The sequence below is a fragment of the Bombus flavifrons genome, chromosome 7 (assembly GCF_040668555.2).
Source record: "Bombus flavifrons isolate JBK064 chromosome 7, iyBomFlav1_principal, whole genome shotgun sequence".
In the NCBI taxonomy this organism is placed as follows: Eukaryota; Metazoa; Arthropoda; class Insecta; order Hymenoptera; family Apidae; genus Bombus; species Bombus flavifrons.
In genome coordinates, this window is record NC_138448.1 from 5,634,182 (window position 1) to 5,655,899 (window position 21,718).

The 21,718-nt window shown below is 37.0% G+C and overlaps 3 protein-coding genes across 6 annotated transcripts in view; 2 read left to right on the top strand and 1 right to left on the bottom strand.

The window, feature by feature from the left end:
* The window catches only part of cysu (peroxidase homolog), a 34,207-nt gene extending 16,279 nt beyond the window's left edge, over nucleotides 1-17,928 (top strand). Inside the window, exons 3-17 of one of the 4 annotated variants that reach the window (XR_011173597.1) lie at nucleotides 1,233-1,312; nucleotides 1,570-1,663; nucleotides 1,995-2,186; nucleotides 2,253-2,449; nucleotides 5,679-5,931; nucleotides 7,075-7,220; nucleotides 10,276-10,517; nucleotides 10,963-11,095; nucleotides 11,183-11,310; nucleotides 11,383-11,492; nucleotides 11,798-11,890; nucleotides 12,180-12,349; nucleotides 13,009-13,117; nucleotides 13,937-14,204; nucleotides 16,699-16,833. Coding sequence is in view for 3 of the 4 variants with exons in the window: in XM_069116908.1 (XP_068973009.1) it covers nucleotides 1,233-1,312; nucleotides 1,570-1,663; nucleotides 1,995-2,186; nucleotides 2,253-2,449; nucleotides 5,679-5,931; nucleotides 7,075-7,220; nucleotides 10,276-10,517; nucleotides 10,963-11,095; nucleotides 11,183-11,310; nucleotides 11,383-11,492; nucleotides 11,798-11,890; nucleotides 12,180-12,349; nucleotides 13,009-13,117; nucleotides 13,937-14,027; nucleotides 16,699-16,845 (2,185 nt within the window). In the remaining variant the exon portion in view is untranslated. Of the gene's footprint in view, nucleotides 1-1,232; nucleotides 1,313-1,569; nucleotides 1,664-1,994; nucleotides 2,187-2,252; nucleotides 2,450-5,678; nucleotides 5,932-7,074; nucleotides 7,221-10,275; nucleotides 10,518-10,962; nucleotides 11,096-11,182; nucleotides 11,311-11,382; nucleotides 11,493-11,797; nucleotides 11,891-12,179; nucleotides 12,350-13,008; nucleotides 13,118-13,936; nucleotides 16,313-16,698 lie in introns of those variants that run through there. The other 3 variants (XM_069116908.1, XM_069116911.1, XM_069116909.1) reach the window with 3 other exon arrangements.
* Cep290 (Centrosomal protein 290kDa) overlaps nucleotides 1-21,718 on the bottom strand; it is a 170,864-nt gene that overhangs the window by 133,259 nt on the left and 15,887 nt on the right. The window lies entirely within an intron of this gene.
* On the top strand, nucleotides 19,114-21,649 carry LOC138181468 (protein starmaker). The gene has a single exon (XM_069116285.1). It carries the CDS (start codon nucleotides 19,114-19,116, stop codon nucleotides 21,568-21,570), a length of 2,457 nt encoding a protein of 818 aa, XP_068972386.1. The 3' UTR covers nucleotides 21,571-21,649.

The window sequence follows — 21,718 nt, forward strand, 5'->3', positions numbered from 1 at the left end:
ACTTAATTAAATCAAAATTAATATATTAATTGGGCAAATTAATGTACTAACTGCTAACTTACTTGTATTTACTGTTAACTTACCACTAGATCTAATGCTGCTACTTATCGTCAAATGGTTGCGTAACGTAAAGCAAATATTGTTGTATCGAAATTTGAGGTAATTTACGAATAATTTTTCATGATCAATCGATAATAAGATCGTATATTATTAAGATAAATAAAAAATACAGGTCCAGTGGAGTCATTTTTTCCAAAAACTCTTGTTTATCTCTAAACATAGGAAACGATACTTAAGATTTATTTAGTGAATTTTGTAACAATTTCCAAGAATTCTCGAAAATGAAAAATTCTTTTCTTCGAAACTAAGGGTCAGCTGAAAAGACTTTTTACTATACTATTATCTAAACATTTGTAAATAGAAACACAAACATATTACGTAATTAAAATCATGTAGAATATGAATATAAGACCCCAAGAAAATACCCAGAATTGAAATAACCGACCCAAGACCTAACAACAAATTGAAATTTCTCAGATTTCTTCATCGAAATCCAACTTTATCTACAATCTTCTCAACTTAGAGTTTCTTCCAAATCACTTGATCCGAATACTATTTCGTTCGTAATAAAAAAACTAACCTTTCTCAAACTAACGAAACCAACGAAAGACGCCAGAAAAGAATCACCACCATCGATCATCACGGAAAGTCTCGCGGTAAGCAAAACCAACCATCGTCATCTGCTTCATTAATTAACCCAGCAATTTGTTCTGGTTAATTGCACACCCCGTCGAGCTTGGTAAAGTCAGAGGCGTGTCGAGGTCCGAAAGCAAAGAGGCCGTCAACGAAAACCGGTGGTCGGTCAACCTTCGAACGTAAAAACCACGAGCGGCACGTCAATGCCATCATATTTCGTAGCGAGAAACAAGATATGTCAATTGACGTGCATTTCGCGTGCGCACGGCTCATACATGATAGTTTCGGGTTACCTTGATACAGAATATCTCCAGGCTACGGAGACGTACGCAGGTGCGTGGTGGCTTGAGCGAGTCAAAAGCTGCCTGGCTAACGAAAGTAGGCTAAAACGTTAGGTAATTGACTGGAGAAAGAAAAATTGATTCGAGGAACGAAAGCAAGAAATATATAGAGAGATACCAGGGATGGTTAAGAACAATAATACCCGATTCAAGGATCGAGAACACGCGTTAACTTTCCGTTTCTTCATCTTTCAGCCCAGCGACAGCTGGATCGCAGACATGCATCACCTACGACGCTGTGAATCGCGCCTACATCGAAGCCAGAAAACGCATCAGTGAGTGTTAACAAATAGGGAAGGGAAATAAGCAGTAGATGAAAAAGAATTGTTAATTATAATCGGTGCAAGTAATGATTTACGCGGGATAATTTACCGTGTCGTTTCGTCTGTATGGAAGTTTCCTCGCGATTCAGTCGCGTTTGTCTTGAAACGATTACACCTCTAGCTCGTTATACCATTCATCCTTGGTTAACGCGTTCTTTGTTCGGTCCCGTTCGCGATCATGCTCACGCACGTTTCGTCGGTTCATGCAGATGTGGCGCAACCCAAGAGCAAAATGTGGCGACCGGAGGATCTGGCTACGGTCGGCGAACTTCTGCTGGATATCAGTTCCAACCTTGCTCAAACGTAAGAACTCGTCTATTTCTCTTTTTTCGTTTCTTACTTATTTCAGGGATTTATCAGTTAAGAGTTTTCTAAGTAGCTTCAAGCGAAAAAGATTTTCGAAGAGAACAATTAGAATATTGGCGATCCAACTGCTTTTATTCACAAGATTCTAAAACAGGATCTGAAAAAGTCGCATCATGTGAAGCTAATCGTAAGAAGGTCCTTATAAATTCTTGAAAAAAATTAGATAATACATTTAACTAAGCGATAGATGTAAAACAGGGAAGTTTCGCATAGGCGGTTACTGTAATTTGTTCCATCGATAGAAAATCACTAGATTCTATTACAACAGATATGGACTAACTTTCGAGGAGATCGAGAAGAGTCTACCTCTAATCGACACTTCGAAGACTTTGATCCGCGATGTGTGCCCAGCTTTCCTAAGCAACGTGGAGTGTCGAGCTGGGAAATATCGAAGAAACGACGGTCTGTGCACGAATTTACAGAATCCAACGTGGGGCTCCACTTTATCCCCTTTCCAAAGGTAAGCCACAGCTATTAAACTCGTTTATCAATATCGTCTGATGACAAATTTTCATTTGTCGTATAGATTGATGAGTCCACGATTTGCGGACGGCTTAACAGCACCTAGAATATCGGAAACAGGTCATGATTTACCATTATCACGAGTGGTGTCACGCACCATGCATCCTGATGAGGGTTATCACGATCACGCTGGCACAGTCATGGTCATCGCCTGGGGACAGTTTATGGACCACGACTATACGCTGACTGGCACCCCTCTAGGTACGATTCCAAACCCGATAATTGTCTAGTTATACGGTATAACGTACGTAGAATAAATTAAGGGATGACTAGATTTTGATAGATAGATTCGGTTCCTACAAAATATTCGTTTTGTATATAAGAGTAATATGACGGTTAAAACGACTAATTCGCAAGTTTTATATTTTTCTTACATACTTCTCATTTTGATTTCTGTGGTACAAGTTTTATGATACAAGGAATGATAATTTTAGTATTAGCACTGCGGCAATTTCGATAGAGATTTAATAACAGATGTAGAATGCAGTATGAGAAATTGGAAATAGACAGTTACTGTAATATATTCTATCACTAGAGGGCTACCAGGGAAAATCAATAAAATTATAGACGAGCAAATTCTGAAAGCAAGTTCTCCATTTGCAAACTTTATTCACATAGATTTAGAAACACACTTAGAACGCGATATGCTAAATTGTAAATAGACAGTTGCGGTAATATATTCTGTCGCTGAAGGGTTACCAGACAAAATCAATAAAATTATAGACGAGCAAATTTCCTGCCGGAATTCTGCATTTGCAAACTTTATTCCTGTGGATTTAGAAACACATCTACAACACGATATGCAAAATTTCGTAGAAACATTTGCCATAACTTCTATCGATAGAATTTTATTAGATAACATCTAATAATTTACAATTTATACTAAACTTCGATGAAATTCCACGAAACGAAGAAGATCCCTAAAACATACCTACTGTTTCATTAAATTCTAGTACAAAACAAGGAACAAAGCCAGCTGTACATAAACTAGAATCATACACGCATCGATGCAAGATAAATTTCTCTCTCGAGAATAATATCTCACGATTAATCGACGAAATGACATTACAAGGAATGCCAGACAGACGAGAATGGCACGCTATCCTTAGCGAAGGGAACGGTGACCGAGAATTCGCGAGCAAAGAAAAAAAATGGAGAAAGTAACCGAGCCCCAATTTTCAATAGCAAATTACGTAATCGGTGTCGTTTGGTTGAGTTACATCAGCGTGTGCACGGGACGGCTCGTATATAGTAAACGTGTTATAGCAGACGTAGACAGCTCTCAAGCCCTTCTACGTCGAATATTTACCGTCTATCGAAACTAGGGTAACAGCCAGAGAAAGCGAACGATTGCCAGTCAGATAAACCGGTAGGCCGATCATGTGACTACCGTGGTGAAGTTTCCACGGGCCGTACGATCCACGCCAAAATCGCATGCGTCCACACGTTGCTCTCCTGGAACTTGGTAATTAGTGGCACCAGCAAGAAAACGGTTGCTATTTTGTTGGTATATGGCAATTAATTGGATTGAATCCACGATACGAAATCAGAGACAGTGGTTCGATAGACCCGCGATAGTGAAACACGGAAAATGAGAATTTCCTGAGTTTTTTTTCGGGTCGAATGAATTTGCGGGTTAATTAATTATTTTAGAATTTGAGTTTCGTGCGTTTCCAGAGATTACTGATAGGTATTAAAGACTTTATAATTATAGTAAAAATTATGGGTTTGAACTGTTGAAAACTTTCAGATGGTTAGATTTTTTACAACTTAGATTTTAATGCTTGTATTTAGAAAACAGATGTAAGTGCTTTTGATAAAATTAATGTTTATGTTTATTGTAAGAAAAATACGATCGTGTAATTGTAAATGATCTGCACAGAGTATACTTAGAGCTAGTAGTTGCAGTGTTAAATCGCGATGATTAGTATACGGATAGTTATCCTTCGATTACGATAATATGATTGATGTTACCTATGAAGTAATTCAGAATTTCTATACTAAATTTTTAAGCACATTGAAAGAATTTCTTATCAACGATCACTTCTACCTAAGTATTTATAGTATATTGCGTCATTTATAGTGGAATGTATTACGATTATTATACATATTATAGAACACTCGTTTTATGTTCACTGTAGGAAATAATTGCGAAGATAAACATCCATAGTGCATTACACTGCTCATTAATAATTAATACGTGTAAATGACGATATGAATAATCATACTCCATATACAAATGTTCCTCATAACGATAGAACAAATCTAAACCATCGTACCAACGATCTTCAATCTTCTTCAAACGGTTACACGCTCTTTCGATGAACGACGATTACCTATCCATTAAACGCGACAGAACAAGGCAACACTTATCGCAATCTTAAAGGGGCAAGAATTAATTTATGACTTAAGACAACCATCTAATCCAACTATATATATAAAGAACTTAACAAATACTATCAAGACAATGGGAATTAAGCGAAGTAAAAATTTAAATCGATCATCAACCGCTTAATCTACAAACAGCCTCGCGTGCTGTCTCTTACGTTACTATTCTATCTCGCCTGAAAAATCATTTCCAACATTATGGTACTCGGTATGAGAACAGAATCGAATTCTAAAGATAATGATTCAAATTAATCCTCGTTGGTTTGATGAGATGTTGTCAAGAGGCGAGATAAATTGTTATTGTCCAGATGCAACGTATCAATTTTCTGCTTATTTTATTTGGTAATGATATTATGAAAAAAGGCTTCTTCCGAATGGGAATGTAAGAGATAGCGTAAATTTTCGTTTATTGGTTTTATCTATTAGTAACGACAACGTTCCTTTATCGGCAAGCTTATTCCATGACAAGCAATTTACGTAAATTATCTATCAGAGATTTGCATTAAATATTAGCCAAATAGAGATTCGTTTTACCTCTTAAATATATTTGACTACACCAATTTGGACATTTTATATATTTCTGCACATCAATGTCATTGCACAAAATGTCACGTCAATTTGCCTAATTGGCCCTTAACACAGTAATAAACTACGATTTATGCAAGTTCTCGAAAAATTTACCTAAAAGAAATTCCTAAAAAATCCTTATTAAAAGAACAATGCTTGCATGAAGATTTATGTCACTTTTTAACGCTCTCGCGTGCTGTTTCTTACGGTACAATTTTATCTCATCAGAAAAATCATTCCCAACGTTACGGTAGCGAGTTTTGCGGTTCTCGGTTCACGCCTTCGAATCTTCCCACGTAAGCCACGAACGGGAAACGATGTATCCATATCGCGGGCACATCGACATGGAAAGTATACACGACGCTCGTGTAACCACTGTCGCGGTGGAATTAAATAAATTACGCTATCATAACACTAGACCAACGGCTAGCTAAGGCCATATCGTATGATCGATGAGCTGGTATTCCACTTGTAGATCCCCTGAACCGAAACGACCCGGAGGAATGTTGCCATCGGCCACAACACCTGAAGAATCCGTACTGCAACGAGATCCATATACCGGAAGACGATTATTTCTACAGGCTGTTCGGCGTGAAATGCATGGACTTCGTTCGCGCCTTTCCAGCCGTTCGACCTGGTTGCAGACTTGGCTCCCGTGTGCCTTTTAATCTTCTGACAGGTGTGCTTGACGGGAACACCGTCTATGGTATCTCGGAATCATTCGCCAGGTAATTGATTCTTTGTCTTAATGTTGATCGCCGAGAGTTTCGTTGGGTGGTCTTTCGAAATGATTTAAATTCGTGATTCTGACACAATGGCGATCCTAATTCAGTTGAGAAGGTAAATGGCTTTCGTAGGTTTATAGGTTATAGGTTAATTAGGTTTACTGGAAGCTAACGTTTTATAAGTTAATGGTTTTATGTCATGCATAAATTTCTCTAGCAATTTTTAAGTCTTTCGACAGTTCTATCGAATTAAAAGTTCCTTCGTCCATACCATCTTTCACCGAGGCCTCTCAAGTCCGAGTATTTGGTTTCTACTAAATGTACTCCTTCTACTAAGTGTGTTTTTCTCTAAAAGAATCACACTTCCTCGTTCTTCCACCATAATTGTATCGTCGATTTTTCCTTAACGAGCCAAACAACAATTCGTTAATAACAGCAAAACGTGTTCAATGATAATCGAACGACTTGCAACACGTCTGTTCGAAACTCAAAGCTGTGCCGTCCGTTACGTCAGCTTGGACAATAAATCAGCATTACGTTGTTCTACATTTTCTAACGTGTAGTCTATGTGTATACATTCTGTTCCTCGCACTTTCTAGTCCGCTCGCATTATGAGATCCACGATTACACAATCGGGAATCGAGGGATTCTTTCATCCTTTGATCCAGTTGAATTCGGACCATGTTTCACTTTGGGCTGTGGTTAGATGCGTGTTCTGTCGAACGAAACATCTGTAAAGCGCAATGCATGTTCTGCCAACAATCTACGGTGGCTACGAAAAGTATTTGCACATACTTTTATTTTCCAATGAAGCCTTCTTCTATCATATTCTACAGCAAAGTTTTGTAACGATGTGAAAGTACTACCAAATGATACGAAACTAGATACACCTGAACCTAATTAATACGTAAATACTATAATAATTACAATTGTGTGCAAATACTTTTTGTAGCCATTATATAATATTTGATTGTCCTGATACATTTGTCAGAACGACAGTTGGTCGGAACGAAAATGAACTGTAACCACAGCCTTACGCGAGATAACCTCACTAATATGCGCGTGTTATTATTAATAATTTATTAATATGTATCATATGTGAATAGAGAAACGTTCGAGACACGTCCCTTTTGTTTCCATTTCCAGGAAGCTCCGCGCTGGTTATGGAGGATTGTTACGCATGAACCCAGTGTTCTCGGAGTATGGTTTGAAGGATTTACTGCCACTGAAGCTGGACATTCCCGACGAGGGCTGCACTCGACCGAATCGATCGATGTACTGTTTCGAAGCGGGTGAGTCTTTTCAATGTAAATATTTCGCATCCAAATGAGTCGCGAATTTTCCTATCGATTCTAAGATAGTTGGTTGGTTTCTGGATAGTATCGGTTTTAACTTTATCTAGTTTCTATTGTAAAAACTATCCGAGGACTCGTTTTTGCTTTTTCTTTCACAACGTTCCTTTTGAAAAAAGAATTGTTCTCTTTTTGATAACTCTGAGATTCTTTTAGAAAGTTACGAGTTTGTTGTAGTATTCTTGAGAGTAATGAAAAATTGAGTGACTGTCTGAATTGTAACATTCGTATCTTAATACATTTCGTCCGGATGATGTCATAAGACGTCAAACCAGGTGAACCTGCCGGACGGTTGATGCTGATGTCTTAAGACTCAAGACCTCATTAATAACGCTCGACCAGTGCTCGTTCAAGTCCTCAGGTCAACTTTGAAAAATGTCTCAGGATCAGTGTGTTAAATCTAGATTATTCAACGTCCATCCACTTTTGAAGTCATTCATATCATTCTGAGCAGTCCATAAAGTACTATGTATCGCGTTCTACAAGTATATTTACTTGCACACAACAATGCCGTATAGAAACGTAATATAGTGCTTCTTAAATTCTAACGCTATAGAGAGAAACAGATAAAAATAATTGTCTCAGACTTAGAAAGCTTCCAGTTCGTTTGATCTTCGATACTAATATTCTTCAAAATTAATAATCGGAAGAAATTTTTTCTCTCCATTTGATTTTCAACGAAAAACAATGAGAAAAGCAATGCGTCTTTCTTTTCTTCGATTGATTTTCAACGCTTGATATTTTTCAGAATTAACCAAGTAATCATATCAAGAAACCTTTCTTTCTTTCTTCTGCTTTTGTCCAATGACTGGACGAACGATTAATCACACGACAATCGAATCAAACGTACAAACGCCGGATCTAATCTCTAATCATCTGAGAATCGAGACTCGCCGGCATTGTAAGCAATGAGAAGTGAAAAACGTCGAATACGCCGGCGCCGCACGATTTTATCTCACCCCTGGCGTGTTCACCGGCCTGGGAAATAGTTTTCCCACGTTGTGCTCAACCAATCAGAAAATCGTGGTTATCCTACGCGATTATCGTGCTCGTGTACAAGACGAAATATGTAACATCTGTTGCAACTGTTCGATGCATTAACCTGTATTAGTTCCATCGATCTATGTTTCTGGTTCACGTTAGAATTGATATTTCTTCCGATAGAATGTTCAAAATCAACGATTCATAATTTTTCATAGAAACTTTATATATGACACTGTAAATGATTTTAGACTCAAACACATCAGATCAAACGATGTTACACAGCGAATTATCGGCTTTCGTAACAGAAATAGAAGGCGAAAAGACCATTCTTCAGCAAGGCGATGCTCCTATTCATAGAACCGCCACTACGAAAAAGTGGTTTCAAGATTTCGGAATAGTATTATCGTCATGGCCAGGATTGAGTTCTGATCTGAAAGAATAAAATCCGCGTAGGTGTATATTCCAAACGAAACATTAAATAAGTTAGTGAGTAGTGTACCTAACAGATATCAGCGACAATTTCTTGCAGACTTTTCACCAGAAATTATTAGAAGACGAAGAAATTCTAAGCTAACGTCTACTTAAATTCCTATGTTCTCTAAAACACACAACACTCGCAAGCTTTTGGATGATAGTACGCTGGTCGCTGCAATTTCTTTCCGATGCAAGTTTTGTTCTAAGCTAAGTTTAAACTAGCGCGCCAAATTATTACATTCTACGAAACGTAATAATATACGTAATAATTTCAAATTTTTGGCCAGTAATTTACCTTACGTTCTAATTTCTTTAATACGAGTTTCACGTTCCGATAGCTCTGGATTTTAATCTCAACATTAACCACGATGTTTTGCGTAATATTCGCTTTCGATCGAAAGCGGCGTAACCACGTGACGGGGCAACAGCGAGAAAAATGGATTGTCTCGCGTGGTCGAATTTGTTCGAGACCATGGTTATTTACGAAAAGAAGTAGGTCACGTGTCGCTGCCGGATAAAATGATAATAGGGATCGCATTATGTATAATACGGAACAGTGTCGAAATTCGCGTGGAAATTCTACCTCGCATTCTGCCTCGTCGAGTCAAAGAACGGCGATGGTTGCTCGACCGAACAATTATCGGCGTGTAACGCGATGTGTAACCGAGAAAGGGAGTGGTCCATAATCAAGGTCGACGACTTCATTCGCAAAGTTGTCGTAACGAAATGAAAGCCTGGTGTATTCGATAATCGCCTCAAATCTACCATGTGCATTTCGTTAAGTTCTAGCGATTCATAACTATTCGACGAGAGTCACGATGAATGTTGAATTCCAGATTCCTTGAATTCAGATTGTGAATCTGTTGCTAATAACTGGGAAAAACGAGTTATTTCGCCACTTGAATTTTCGATCTCTTAAATATGAAACTTTTTTCATTTATGGATTTCCATTTTTTAGAACGTCGTATCGTTTCCGTTAAAAATAATATTTACATTTGCAAAGACTAAAATCAAATTCTAATGGATCCAGATGGGAATTGATTTGCATTTGTTAACTTTTAATTATTGTTTTGCATGCTTGACAAATTAATAGGTGAAAATTTCCCTCTTTTATTTCTATTGTTTATCGCACGAAAATTGATTCTATTCTAGAAAATAACGATAGTACAAATTATCTTACGTTACATACTAACGCGTTGCTTGGAAATCTTTTGTTACATTTTCACGAATTTTGTATGGTTCTCATGAAACTTTCTTTCTTGAAAGGAATATTTGAATTAACTAATCTATGTTAATAATATGAAAATATAAAAAATTCGTATTTCTAAGCTAATAATAATAAAATTAGCTAATAACAAATAACACAATAATTAACCTAAACAGGGAAGTGAAGAAATCAGGGGAGAAAAGGAAATTCTTCGAGTTGATGTATAAACGGTAGAATGCGGCTGTTCCACTTTGTTACAGGAAAAATCATCTATTTTTCATCGGTCACGAGCAACATTCTTGCTGAACATACCGTAACTTTTGCCTTCAGGTGAGATAAGAGTGAATGAGCAACTTGTGCTAACCTGCATGCACACCTTGATGGCGCGAGAACACAATCGAATAGCGAAGACCTTGATTCAAATTAACCCTCATTGGGACGACGAGACGCTGTACCAAGAGGCAAGACGAATCGTTATTGCTCTGATTCAACATATCACCTACAACGAATTTCTGCCCATTCTACTTGGTAAAGATGTCATGGAGAAATTTGGCCTTCTTCTTGAGAAAAATGTAAGAGATGATACGGTTGCCTGAATTCCAATTTACACAAACTGATATTTTTCTGAATACCATTAAAGAAATAAGATCTATATATTCCAAAGAGCGTTTGAACTTCGCTATGAATATTTTAAACTTTGGACTTTACTTTAAATATTTTATACTTCGAAATTTATTTTGGATATTTTCTATATTTTTGCATGTCAAACGCATTCTGTATATTTTTGTGCGTTTAAATTTTCCATAAATGCGTAAACATTCACAGACATAGTTTGTAAATCTTTTTTAATTTAGAATATTGAAACAATACTTTTAGATTTCCTTTCGTTCAAAGTTGATTCCTGTGATGATTCTTTTAAAATAATCACATTGAAGTCAGCGATTTCGGCTTTTCCCATCCACGAAAAATGAAATATCGTAAAATTTCATAATCGTATGTACATTTCATTTCTTATAGGCATACTGGGATGGTTACGACGAAAGCGTGAACCCAGCAGTGATCGATGCTTTCGCTGCTGCAGCCTTCAGATTCGGCCACTCGTTATTGCCAACGGCAGTGGAAAGATGGAGCAAAGCTCATAAATTCATCGGTGAGTTAGAATGCAAAATTTCAAGACCAAAGAGTAAACCTCGAATCCTCAGATAATTAAATTCTGACGATAATTATTTCTTTAAAGCCTCGAAGAGACTGTCAGACTTAATTAGAAGACCGTTTGACCTGTACCGTGCTGGAGTTTTCGACGAGTACGTCATGGGATTGATGAACCAAGTTGCTCAAGCTATGGACGACTCTATCACGCAAGAGGTACGAAATATTCTTTTATATACATACAAGGTGAAAAGAAGTCGGAGAAATGCTTATTCATATAAATTCTAGGTGACGAATCACTTATTCAAAAAAGTTGGAGCTAAATTTGGACTGGATTTGGTCTCGTTTAACATGCAACGAGGTCGTGAATTTGGTATTCCAAGTTACATGGAATTCAGGTTGGCACATTTCGCTAGAGATATTCAGTTTATACAAATTTACAGGAACTTTATAAAAACATACGGTTCGCAGAAACCCACCTTAGATACTTAGTTTACACAAACTTATAAAATATTAGCTTGGCAACTAAGTGATTGCGGATTTTGTCATTAGATGGCAATGCCAGAATCCGCAATCACTTAGTTGCCAAACCAATATGTTTAGAAAGACAAAGATAATTCGTGGAAATTTTATAAATGTATTTCTATAAATTTTAATAAATCTGTCAAACTAAAAAACTACCTATTCTCATTCTACTTCTCAGAAAATTCTGCGGACTTCCATGGGCAGACACCTTCGACGAACTACACGGTTCCATGCCAAACGAGACCATCAAACGCTACAGCTCGATCTTCGAGTGAGTATTATCCGTATACCCGTCCTCAACCTCTATTTATACACGATTCAGCCAAAATTCGAAACATATTCCAGACATTCGAATCCTAAATCAATCGCAAAGAACACGGACAGCTTATGATGTCAAAACAGATTATTCATTGAATCATCGATAATCCATTACGTAATAATTCAAATCGATGCTAATTTGCCTCGCGTTAAACATTCTAAAACACGTTATAATCATCGTTTCTAGGGAATGAATATAAAATCCCCGGAAATAACGGTGCGTATTTTAATTCGATGTTTAGTCGCCCAGCTGACGTGGATCTGTGGTCCGGTGGTGTATCCGAGAGGCCACTTCCGGGTAGCATGCTCGGTCCAACCTTCGCCTGTATAATCGCCACGCAATTCAGCTATTCCCGTCGTGGTGACCGATTTTGGTACGAGTTGCCGAATCAGCCATCGTCCTTCACTCTCGGTAAGAAACCTTTTCAATCGAGAAACTCGAATACATTGGAATTTATGGGAACGGCATGGAACGAGAAAGATCGGTAACCATGGTATTCTTGCATAGCGAAATTCGTCAATTAACGATATTAGAGAACGGACAAGTTACGATTTGTAGACTACGAACCGCTTCCTTGCAAGTTTGCAATCTTAGAATTTCAAAATTTTGCAATTTTAGCGGATTAAGTAATAAGTTCGTTCGCCTTTCACCAGCGTGTACGTTTCGAAGAATCGCGTAACAATTATTTAACGAAGGTAAAGATACAGATGTTTGAATTTTTTGGTGAGAAATACAATACAAATAAGCAACTCTGCTGATCGCATTACAAGCATAAAAATAAGAACACTCGACGTTGTCATGTGCTATTTTAAGAAAACGTAAGAAACGAACTTATTTTACTCGATCTAATAGAATCTCGCTATTTTAGAATCGAATTTAGAATTTCATAAAGAACCGAATGTTAAAATTACTCGACTGCAAAAAAAAAAAAAAAAAAAAAATAAAAAATTGTGACTTATTCTGTGTATACAGTATAACGCTTCCTATTAATTATACCCAATAAATTAAACGAAATAATTATTATTTGAACGTTTTCTACTATCAATTCTGAAGTATGTTTTCTTTTCTAGATCAACTAAACGAAATTCGCAAAGTGCAGCTCGCTAGAGTGATCTGCGACAATACGGACCTGATCGACACCATACAGATATATCCCATGGTGTTGCCCGATCATGAAATGTAAGTAAGACGCCGTGGGTTGAATTCGAAGAGGTTACAGACATTTGTGGCTAGTAAAATGTGTAGCAAAGAATCGATTACTGGCTCGGAGGAGATTGAATGTCGTTTTGAAGATCGTAGGTCGATTCGAATTGTACTATTAGTGAATTACATCGTTGGAATTGATCGAAATGCACGAGCAAGGTAGAGCATTGCGTGATCAAATCAACACCTACTTGTCTCGTAATGCATCCTCCAACAATGGTTTTAGGGACACGTTCTTTCACTGAGAAAGTTTCACGATATTACTTGTTTCTATAATATTTATTACTGTTATTTATTATACGCTGTGTTCTATCTATTATATATTATATTTATCGTTGACGCGATTATTCTGTTTCTAATGACGTTTGATTTCCACGATTACTATTAGACATTTTAATATTTTATACGGACCACTCAGAAGCCAAAATAATTTCCGAATTCAGTCAAATTTCAGTCAAAGTTTTATGAAATCGAGTCGATCGATTTGTCTCTTCAGTTCGTATAACAGTTTGCTACTAAAATTAATTTATCTCGAAATAGACCAATAAGTTGCATCAAACCGAACATAATATCCAAATAATTAAACCAATGAATTTATGATAAACCGAACTTCACATTTTTAGAACACAACCTCGGCAGAAAATTTTAAGCGTTCTTCACAAAAATGTATACAGACTATTGCAAGATTATCGCGCATTATTTTTTTCTATTAACGTAATCGTTCGTCCGTTTCATTCGCAACGAAATCATCGAACCTATCATCTGAAATAACGCAACTCATATGTCACCTTGCAGAAACCCACGAGTACCATGTCGAAGCGGCGTGCTACCAAGCATGGACCTGAGCAAATGGGCGGAATTCCCGACCGCGAATCAAGCGCAATACGTGAGTAATCTAGCGGACAACTATCAAGCATACGGAAAGTAAAAAGGCTGTTTTTTAGAAGTAAAATTTAGAGAACCTACCGCCTAGACGAAAGACCACCACCATGTAGTGAACAAGTCACGAGCCAAGAAGCACGACACTTAGCCAACCCCTTTCACCCTGAGACACACGATTACGGTACTGTAGCATAGCGAAACTATCGACATGCTAGTCTGCATGTTGCATTTCGAATCAGCTTAGGGATCACAGAGGTAGACGAACAGTTCTAGCATCCGAATAGAACCCGCCCCCTCCCTCCTCTAGCGACCTTAATTAATTAGTATACTCGATAAAGACACTTAATTTATTGCCAGGCTAGAATTATAATTTATATTCAATATAAATTATGATTTTTTCCGTTGTAGTTTCTTTGTTTTCTTTTTATACATGTTTTATACGTAAACGGATGTGTAAAGATAATATAATTAATTTTAAGGGATTCCATGACGTTTAACGATTTAGAAGTCGATGACTTTCTATCTATATACAGTGATGGAGGAAAATATCGCTATAGACCGGAGTTTCTTGTAAAATCTTGTGCGAATCTGTAAAATTTATCGCTGATTCCTTGTTCAATCTTTTTGTGAGATGCGACCATCGGGGCTGAAATTCAAATTTATCGTAATTGGTTGTCGTTAAACAACTGTAGAAGTATGTAAGGACAGACGAACTACTTTTACCGGAATGTAAAATTTTGATCGCCGTTAAGTCGATTCTGTAAATGTTCTGGAACGTATACACGGGCAGAAGTGGAATTTTGCAACGTTGAAACACAAATTTTGGTTGCTTGTAGCGGTTATTCGAAGTAAAGATTCCACGTAACTGTTTCAAGAAACGAAATCGATGTCGCAAACGCTGCCAATTCTCGCCTGTTATGCCTTACAAAAACATTTGAATAAAGAATTGTGTATTTTAGAAATTCACCTAGAATTTTATGAGATACGCTTGTCTGTGCTAATACTTTTGTTCATCGCTATATCTGTACATACGTTACGATCCAATTACAATTTTGTAACGTACCTTTATAATAACAGATTTACGAAAAAGCGTAGTGCGACACGATCATCGAATTTTCGCATATTGCTTGCGTATTACAATCGAGTCGAACGAGGGAAGGAGATTCAAGTGATCGAAGTTGCAAATAATACGAATTCGTTGCGTAATGGCGGTACGCGACAGGGGCGCGTTCACGTAGGAACAACTTGCACGCCGACTGCTTTTAATAATCACTCTCGAAGTACGTTAGAAACTGATACAATAGAGAGAATTTAGCTGTGCCTGTGTCGCGTTGTGTCACAGTCGAAACCAGTTGCAAATGATTGCACGATTCATATGGTTTAACAAAGCTTGCGAAACGGACGACTCCCTTTCATTCAACTTCACTTCGTTTGTCGTTAGTTACCTAATGGAGAAGTAAATATACGCGAACTCGTCTTCATATTACGAGAATATTACGGTGGTAGGCCATCGCGCGTTTTATTTCTCAATACCTGTCGAATACTCCAATTTTATTTTCGCGGTGGGCAACCATTTTCTACGAATTTTATTTTTCCATTGATTTGAAACAATTTCAAATGTCAGAATATCGGAACACGTTACTTGGTATACGGTTGTCAAAATCGTGATTACAGTTTTTTCACCCTCCAATTCTCGTTACGTACGTATCTTACTTTTCGGATATTCCAAATTTTTTACGTATTACATAACCGAAGTAATCGTTTAGTAGAATCCACGAAATGTTCAGTCTTATCGTTTTGCACTGTTAAGGATGAAAATGAACAAAAATTCAAGCTATGAGAATTGAGGGGTTTTAAGTCTTTTGATGAAATTATTCGGATCAAGTATCTACGATGAATCGTCTCTGTATCATGAGTGGAAAATTGTAGCTCTACTATCGTCACACATCTCCCAGATCTCTCTAGAACGACTTTTAGTACCATCAATGTTTCTATTTCCCTTTCTTACTTAGCTATCCTTACATCGAATCCTTAATTTATTCTTCGTACGTAATAAGTGCGGATTTCTCCACCCTTCAACTTCTCACAAACGCATAAAAATCCGCAGTCCAGTGATAACTCCTACACAATGTACATAATAGCACGTAACAAAAGCGCATTCCCTCTATGAAATCGCACCAACACGGGTAGCACATTTTTACTAGTGTCCATTCTCTAGTCTTTCTCTCTATTACGATAAATACAATTCTTCCCCTGAAATAAAGAAAAAAAAAAACAAGAAAAAGATCATAAAGCAATCCATTTTTATCTCCAATTTTTAATAGAATTTCTAACAAAATTGGAGATTTGGTTTTATTCCTTTATACGAAAGAAGAAGAAAGAAAAAAAAACGCGAAATATCATAACTATCCATCTGTCTTTGATATTTTGATAAAATTGGAGATTTTTATTTTCTCGTATAAAAGAAACAAAAATACTAAAGGAGTGAAAAAGATCATAAAGACTTCGTCCCTATCTGTAATTTTTATAAATAACATTTTTAACGGAATCGCGACATGGAAACACGAGTTTTGAGTTTGTAAACGCGGAGAGGATCTTGACAGGTTTCCCACAATATTCTACGAAGGATTATACGATGCACGAGCACCTACAAATGTAAACCTATTGTACTATAGCGATTGGTGGAGGAGCACTTGCTTGATGTACCAAGAGAGCCAACGAGACCGGAAAAGGTGCGGAACCAATACGACAGACAACAGGTTTTGCGACTCTTCTTTGAGAGCATTAACGGCATTGCTTCGTATCTGGGATTCAGAAAATAATCGCGCACCAACGACTAAGTATGGAGCACCGAGGGTGAATCACAATCGCACAGAGATTATATTTAATTTTCTCGAACAGAGAGTATATTTATGTTACTCATTTTCCACTTATATATGTTCGATGTCGAGAAAAATGCTTGTGATCAATTTACATGATTTTATAATAGCAGAAGAAGTTTCTTTTATTATAAGTAGTTTTGTTTAGATTATATAGAGTAAATAATACGCATTGTCGTGTTATCAACGTTGTACGAAGAGAAGAGAAATAAATTGTTTCGTTCACCCTCGTACTGTCACGCACATTCGAGCACTTTAAGACACTGCCCATTTATATTTATGTTCTATGAAAATATTGACAGAGTTGACGATAATTCTAACGCAGCAAGTATCGTACCAAGCACGTAGCTAGCATAAGCAACACGATTCAATACACATTATCAAAGTCTGCGAACATAATTTTAACTCCATGAACATCTTCGCATTAAGAATACTGTGTTTGGATCCTTCAGAGCTAATATCAGCCAAACAACCTACTTAAGCCGATGAAACTTCGAGCCATAAATAACTACCCTTTTATAGGATTCAACGATCACCTTGGAGAGAGGGTTAACAACTAATACACTAGCGCTGAAACACGTAGTAATTTATACGATACTATACATATTTTATATCCGTGTGGCTTCCTTCTTATACGATCGCGTATACAATTTATCGAACCAGTACGTTCTTTTTTCTATCGTCGTTATAGGCGTACCACTTTTCCCCCGTCCTCTTCTACCCTGTCTTCGTTTAATTTTAGTATACAAATAAGAGAAAAGGCGAAATGTGGAGCGTGAATCTAGCATTTATCTCAGTGTTTGCTTCAAATGTTATTGTATTATTATATACAATGTATATACACGCGTGCACGATGGCTCATGGAATAAATTTCAAATTACGGAAGACTATACGATTGTTTAAAGCGAAGATAGAGAAAAAAGGGAACGGCGATTTCTGAGCCACTGTACACTCGTAATCTTTTAGTTTGTAATTGAATTTTGTACAGTTTAAGTATCGTGAACGAATAAAGTCACATTAACGAGAGTGCCATTTATGGAACCTTCATCGATTTTGTGAATTTTCCTTTCTCTTTCTTTTTCTATCTCTTATTTATATTATCATTACGATATTTGATTTGTCGTTGGACGAATCGAATGTTGGGTAACTTGGAAAATCGTTAGTGGCATTTGGAGTTTTCGCGTTGTTCTATGCAGTAGCACGGTAAATATTTCACCACAGCGAGTTACACAGCGAGCACGTAAAATTTACTACCGATGTCGAGGGAGAATGATTTACAAGGTAGTTAAAAGCAGCACCTACGTTTCTTGTGCGCCGACTCGTCCGATCGAAAGCACAATGTGAAATGACCTACGAGCATTCGTACTTGAAACATCTGTCTAGCATTAGATTATTTGGAAAGTTCGTGGCGTTTTTCACGGTCGTTATATATCTCTGTATATTTCAGCATCTGAACTAAACTAAATCGACCGTACTTTTCGTAAATTTATCAATTTTGTTACTTAAATACACGATCAGTCCACAACTTAAAAAAAAAAAAAAGGAAGAAAATGGAACAATTGCCTAACTACAAAAAATATTCTTTAAAAAATATTCATATCATCATTTTTATCTACTTTTTAATTTATTGAATAGCTTAAATGATAAGATGGAGAAGACAATTGTTCATCACAAATTTGAATACATGATCAGTCTACAATTTAAAAGAAAAAAAAAGGAAAATGGAACAATTAACTAACTACAAAAAACATTCTTTAAGAAATATTCATATCATCATTTTTATCTACTTTTTAATTTATTGAATAGCTTAAATGATAAGATGGAGAAGGCAATTGTTCATCACAAACTTCTAAGATGAAACAATAAATTGGAACAAATACTAATCCAAATTGGATATTAGATGATTAACATTAACATTAAGATGTAAATAAGAACCAGATAGAGATAAAAATTAATGAGAAAAATTCGAGATCGCTCGTGAGAAAATGTCTTTCAACGAGACAACATTAGACAAGGAGACAAAAGGAGAAAAATGATGACAGTAGAATGCTCAATACCATAGTGAAGAAATTTTTGAAGAATATATTGTCTCTAAATTTGTTCAAGATTTCACCATGAACTTTCCGGACAATCAAATGCTAGATCCTACTTGCACATGTACATTAGTATCTGTATCGATCTCGTCATTCGATCATGTCATTTGTAAAGACAATGAGTAGAGGTAGGATAACAGAGATTCGAAATTTTCAGACAGCAGAAACTGGTTCGACTTCAGGAAGAATCGAGTCGCTTTTCACCGCATGGAAACCAATAACAACAATAGAAAACGCAACGGCATTATCGAAGAAGATGAATAAAAATTCTTCAAAGAGAATCAGTTCTATAACATCACCATTACGTGATCGCAAAATAAATAAACATAATACTATCAATACATTTACTAAACCCGCGAATAACGCTTCTATTAACATTTTAAACACCACGGAGCTCAAATCTGATTCAAATTCAAATCTTCTTGTCGAAGACAAAGTTGCTCAAAGTATAAAATTTAATAAAACCATGAGTAAAAATAAAGTTGAAATATTTGAGACGTTAAATAATCATCGAGAATGGGACACGATCGAACGTGTTAAGCGTTCCTTGGACAAAAAATCCAATTACGTAGGCTTCAGAGAACAAGTTCCCTCTTCGAAGAGATTCTATCGTCATCCAGGCCTAAGTTACGAGGAGCAACAAAATCAACTTGACCACACGGTCCAAACGAGAAATATAAATCAAAATCTCGGAAGTGCGATGAATAAACTACTTGACACGTTCGAGTCATCGCAACCAGAGACTACTATCGAATACCCATCGAAAGAACCAAGCAAACATAGTTACGTCCCAATTTTTCCTAGTTGCGACGATACTGAAAATTTCGAATCGAACGATTCGGACAATAGTACAGAAAAGAATGTAAGAAATCGTAGCAACGATAAAGTAGATTTTGCAGAGACACAAGAGGCCAAAGGTTTAAAAACCGATAGAAATGTGTTAAACGAAACGTTTCAGGATACGAATAAATTACAGAGCTCGGTTAGACAGCAGAGAAAGGACAATAGTTATATCGATATACGGGATCACCAGAAAAGTGTCGAAAATGTAACATCTTCTGCTATTGCTGAGTATAATCCAAACAAAATTCCGTACGTCGAGGTGCCGGATTATTCTGATATCAGAGAGGAAAGTTTAGACGAGGGAGATCGTAAAGAGAATGAAACGAGAACTGACTTTGTCGATCCAGAAGTATTCACTGATCTTAAAGAATCTGTTAAATCACCCAACGATTCGTCCGAGGGAAGTGTAAAAGACAAATTTAGAAACAATTCAAGGCAAAATTTAAGTAAAGAAAGGGAATCAGATTTGACGAATTTGGACAAATTTTCCGACATTGACAAACCCGATAAAGATAAAAGTAAGGAAAGCAATTCAAATTTTACGAACTCGGACAAGTCTTCGAAAACCGATAAACAAGATACAAATAACGGAAATAAATCGTTGGAGGATTTAGGGTTTAGACAGAATTCAGATATCAAGGATAATACGAAACCAAAAACATTGATAGGCTCCAAAGAGTCCTCTGAACTTTCAAAGAACGACGAACTTGAGGAGAACGATAAAAAGAATCTATTTAAAGATTTACAGGATGATTTAAACAACGCCAACCTTAAGAAACTGGAATGGAAAGAAAATGCGAGGGAAGGGAATGGCGAGCCACAGGAAGATTCTGAGGAAACAGGGCAAGGGGATCCTGAAAGTAAATCGGGGCCCATAATTTTCGACATAAACGAATACAGGAAGCCATTCGATCTAGACGAATTTCTTAAGGACGATCCGATAATGAAAAAGTTGAATCTGCTCGAAAAGGAGACGCGGACCAAGTACGGACAGAACGGGAAACGAGTTTCAACCGACTTTAACGAATCCGAAAGTGATAATACGTTCAGGGAACGAGCGAATGGCCGAGGGAATTCAAAGGAGGTTCGAGACACTTTCGATGATTTACCAAGATCGTATAAATCCAGTGACTTCGCTGATATGTTCGCAAAAATCGACGAAGGAAACCACGATAATCAAAACGAAGGGAATAAAGGGAAGAAAGGAACGGAAAGTGATAATCGGGAAAGTGAAGAGTTTAATGAAAAGAATAGCGACGATGATTTTTTGACAATTTTCAAGAAGGACAAGGAAGATTTCTCGTCTAAATTTGAGAAAGAAGAACATCAAGATAATGAAAGCGAAGCGAAGGAAAAGGCGAAGAATGATAATGTGAAAGGTGAAGATTCCGTAGAAGAGAACAGTAACGAAGATACCCTAATAATTTTCAAACAGAACAAGGTATATCCTTTAACCAAATTTGAAAACGAAGAAGTATTTCCGTCTGGATATTTAAAGAACGAGGAGGACAATAGAAACGTCGTAGATCGTAGAAGGAAGAATAACAAGTATCAAGAAGACACGCACGATGCATTGTCGACGATCTTGAGCAAGAAAAGTCAGGTTTCGCGACTGGACGAGGACATCGATGGAAGGATCGAAGACGGGGACGCTTACAAAAACTTCTGGTCCTTAGAATATAAATCTCCGCGGTCGAGAGTCGACATGGAGGCGCAAGAAAGGAGGAAATAGCGGGATAGCGATTGAAATCTTGGCGAGACGTCTCGCGTCTTCTGACATTTTGACGTGCAACACGGATGAAGATGTTACGGTAGACCGATCTTGAAAGCTAGTCTATGAATCTTATATCAAACACTTTAAAACATTGTTGTTATATCTG

What these genes read in the sequence shown, in the direction of transcription:
- LOC138181468 (XM_069116285.1), top strand. Translation starts at nt 19,114, where the DNA reads ATGAGTAGAGGTAGGATAACAGAGATTCGAAATTTTCAGACAGCAGAA.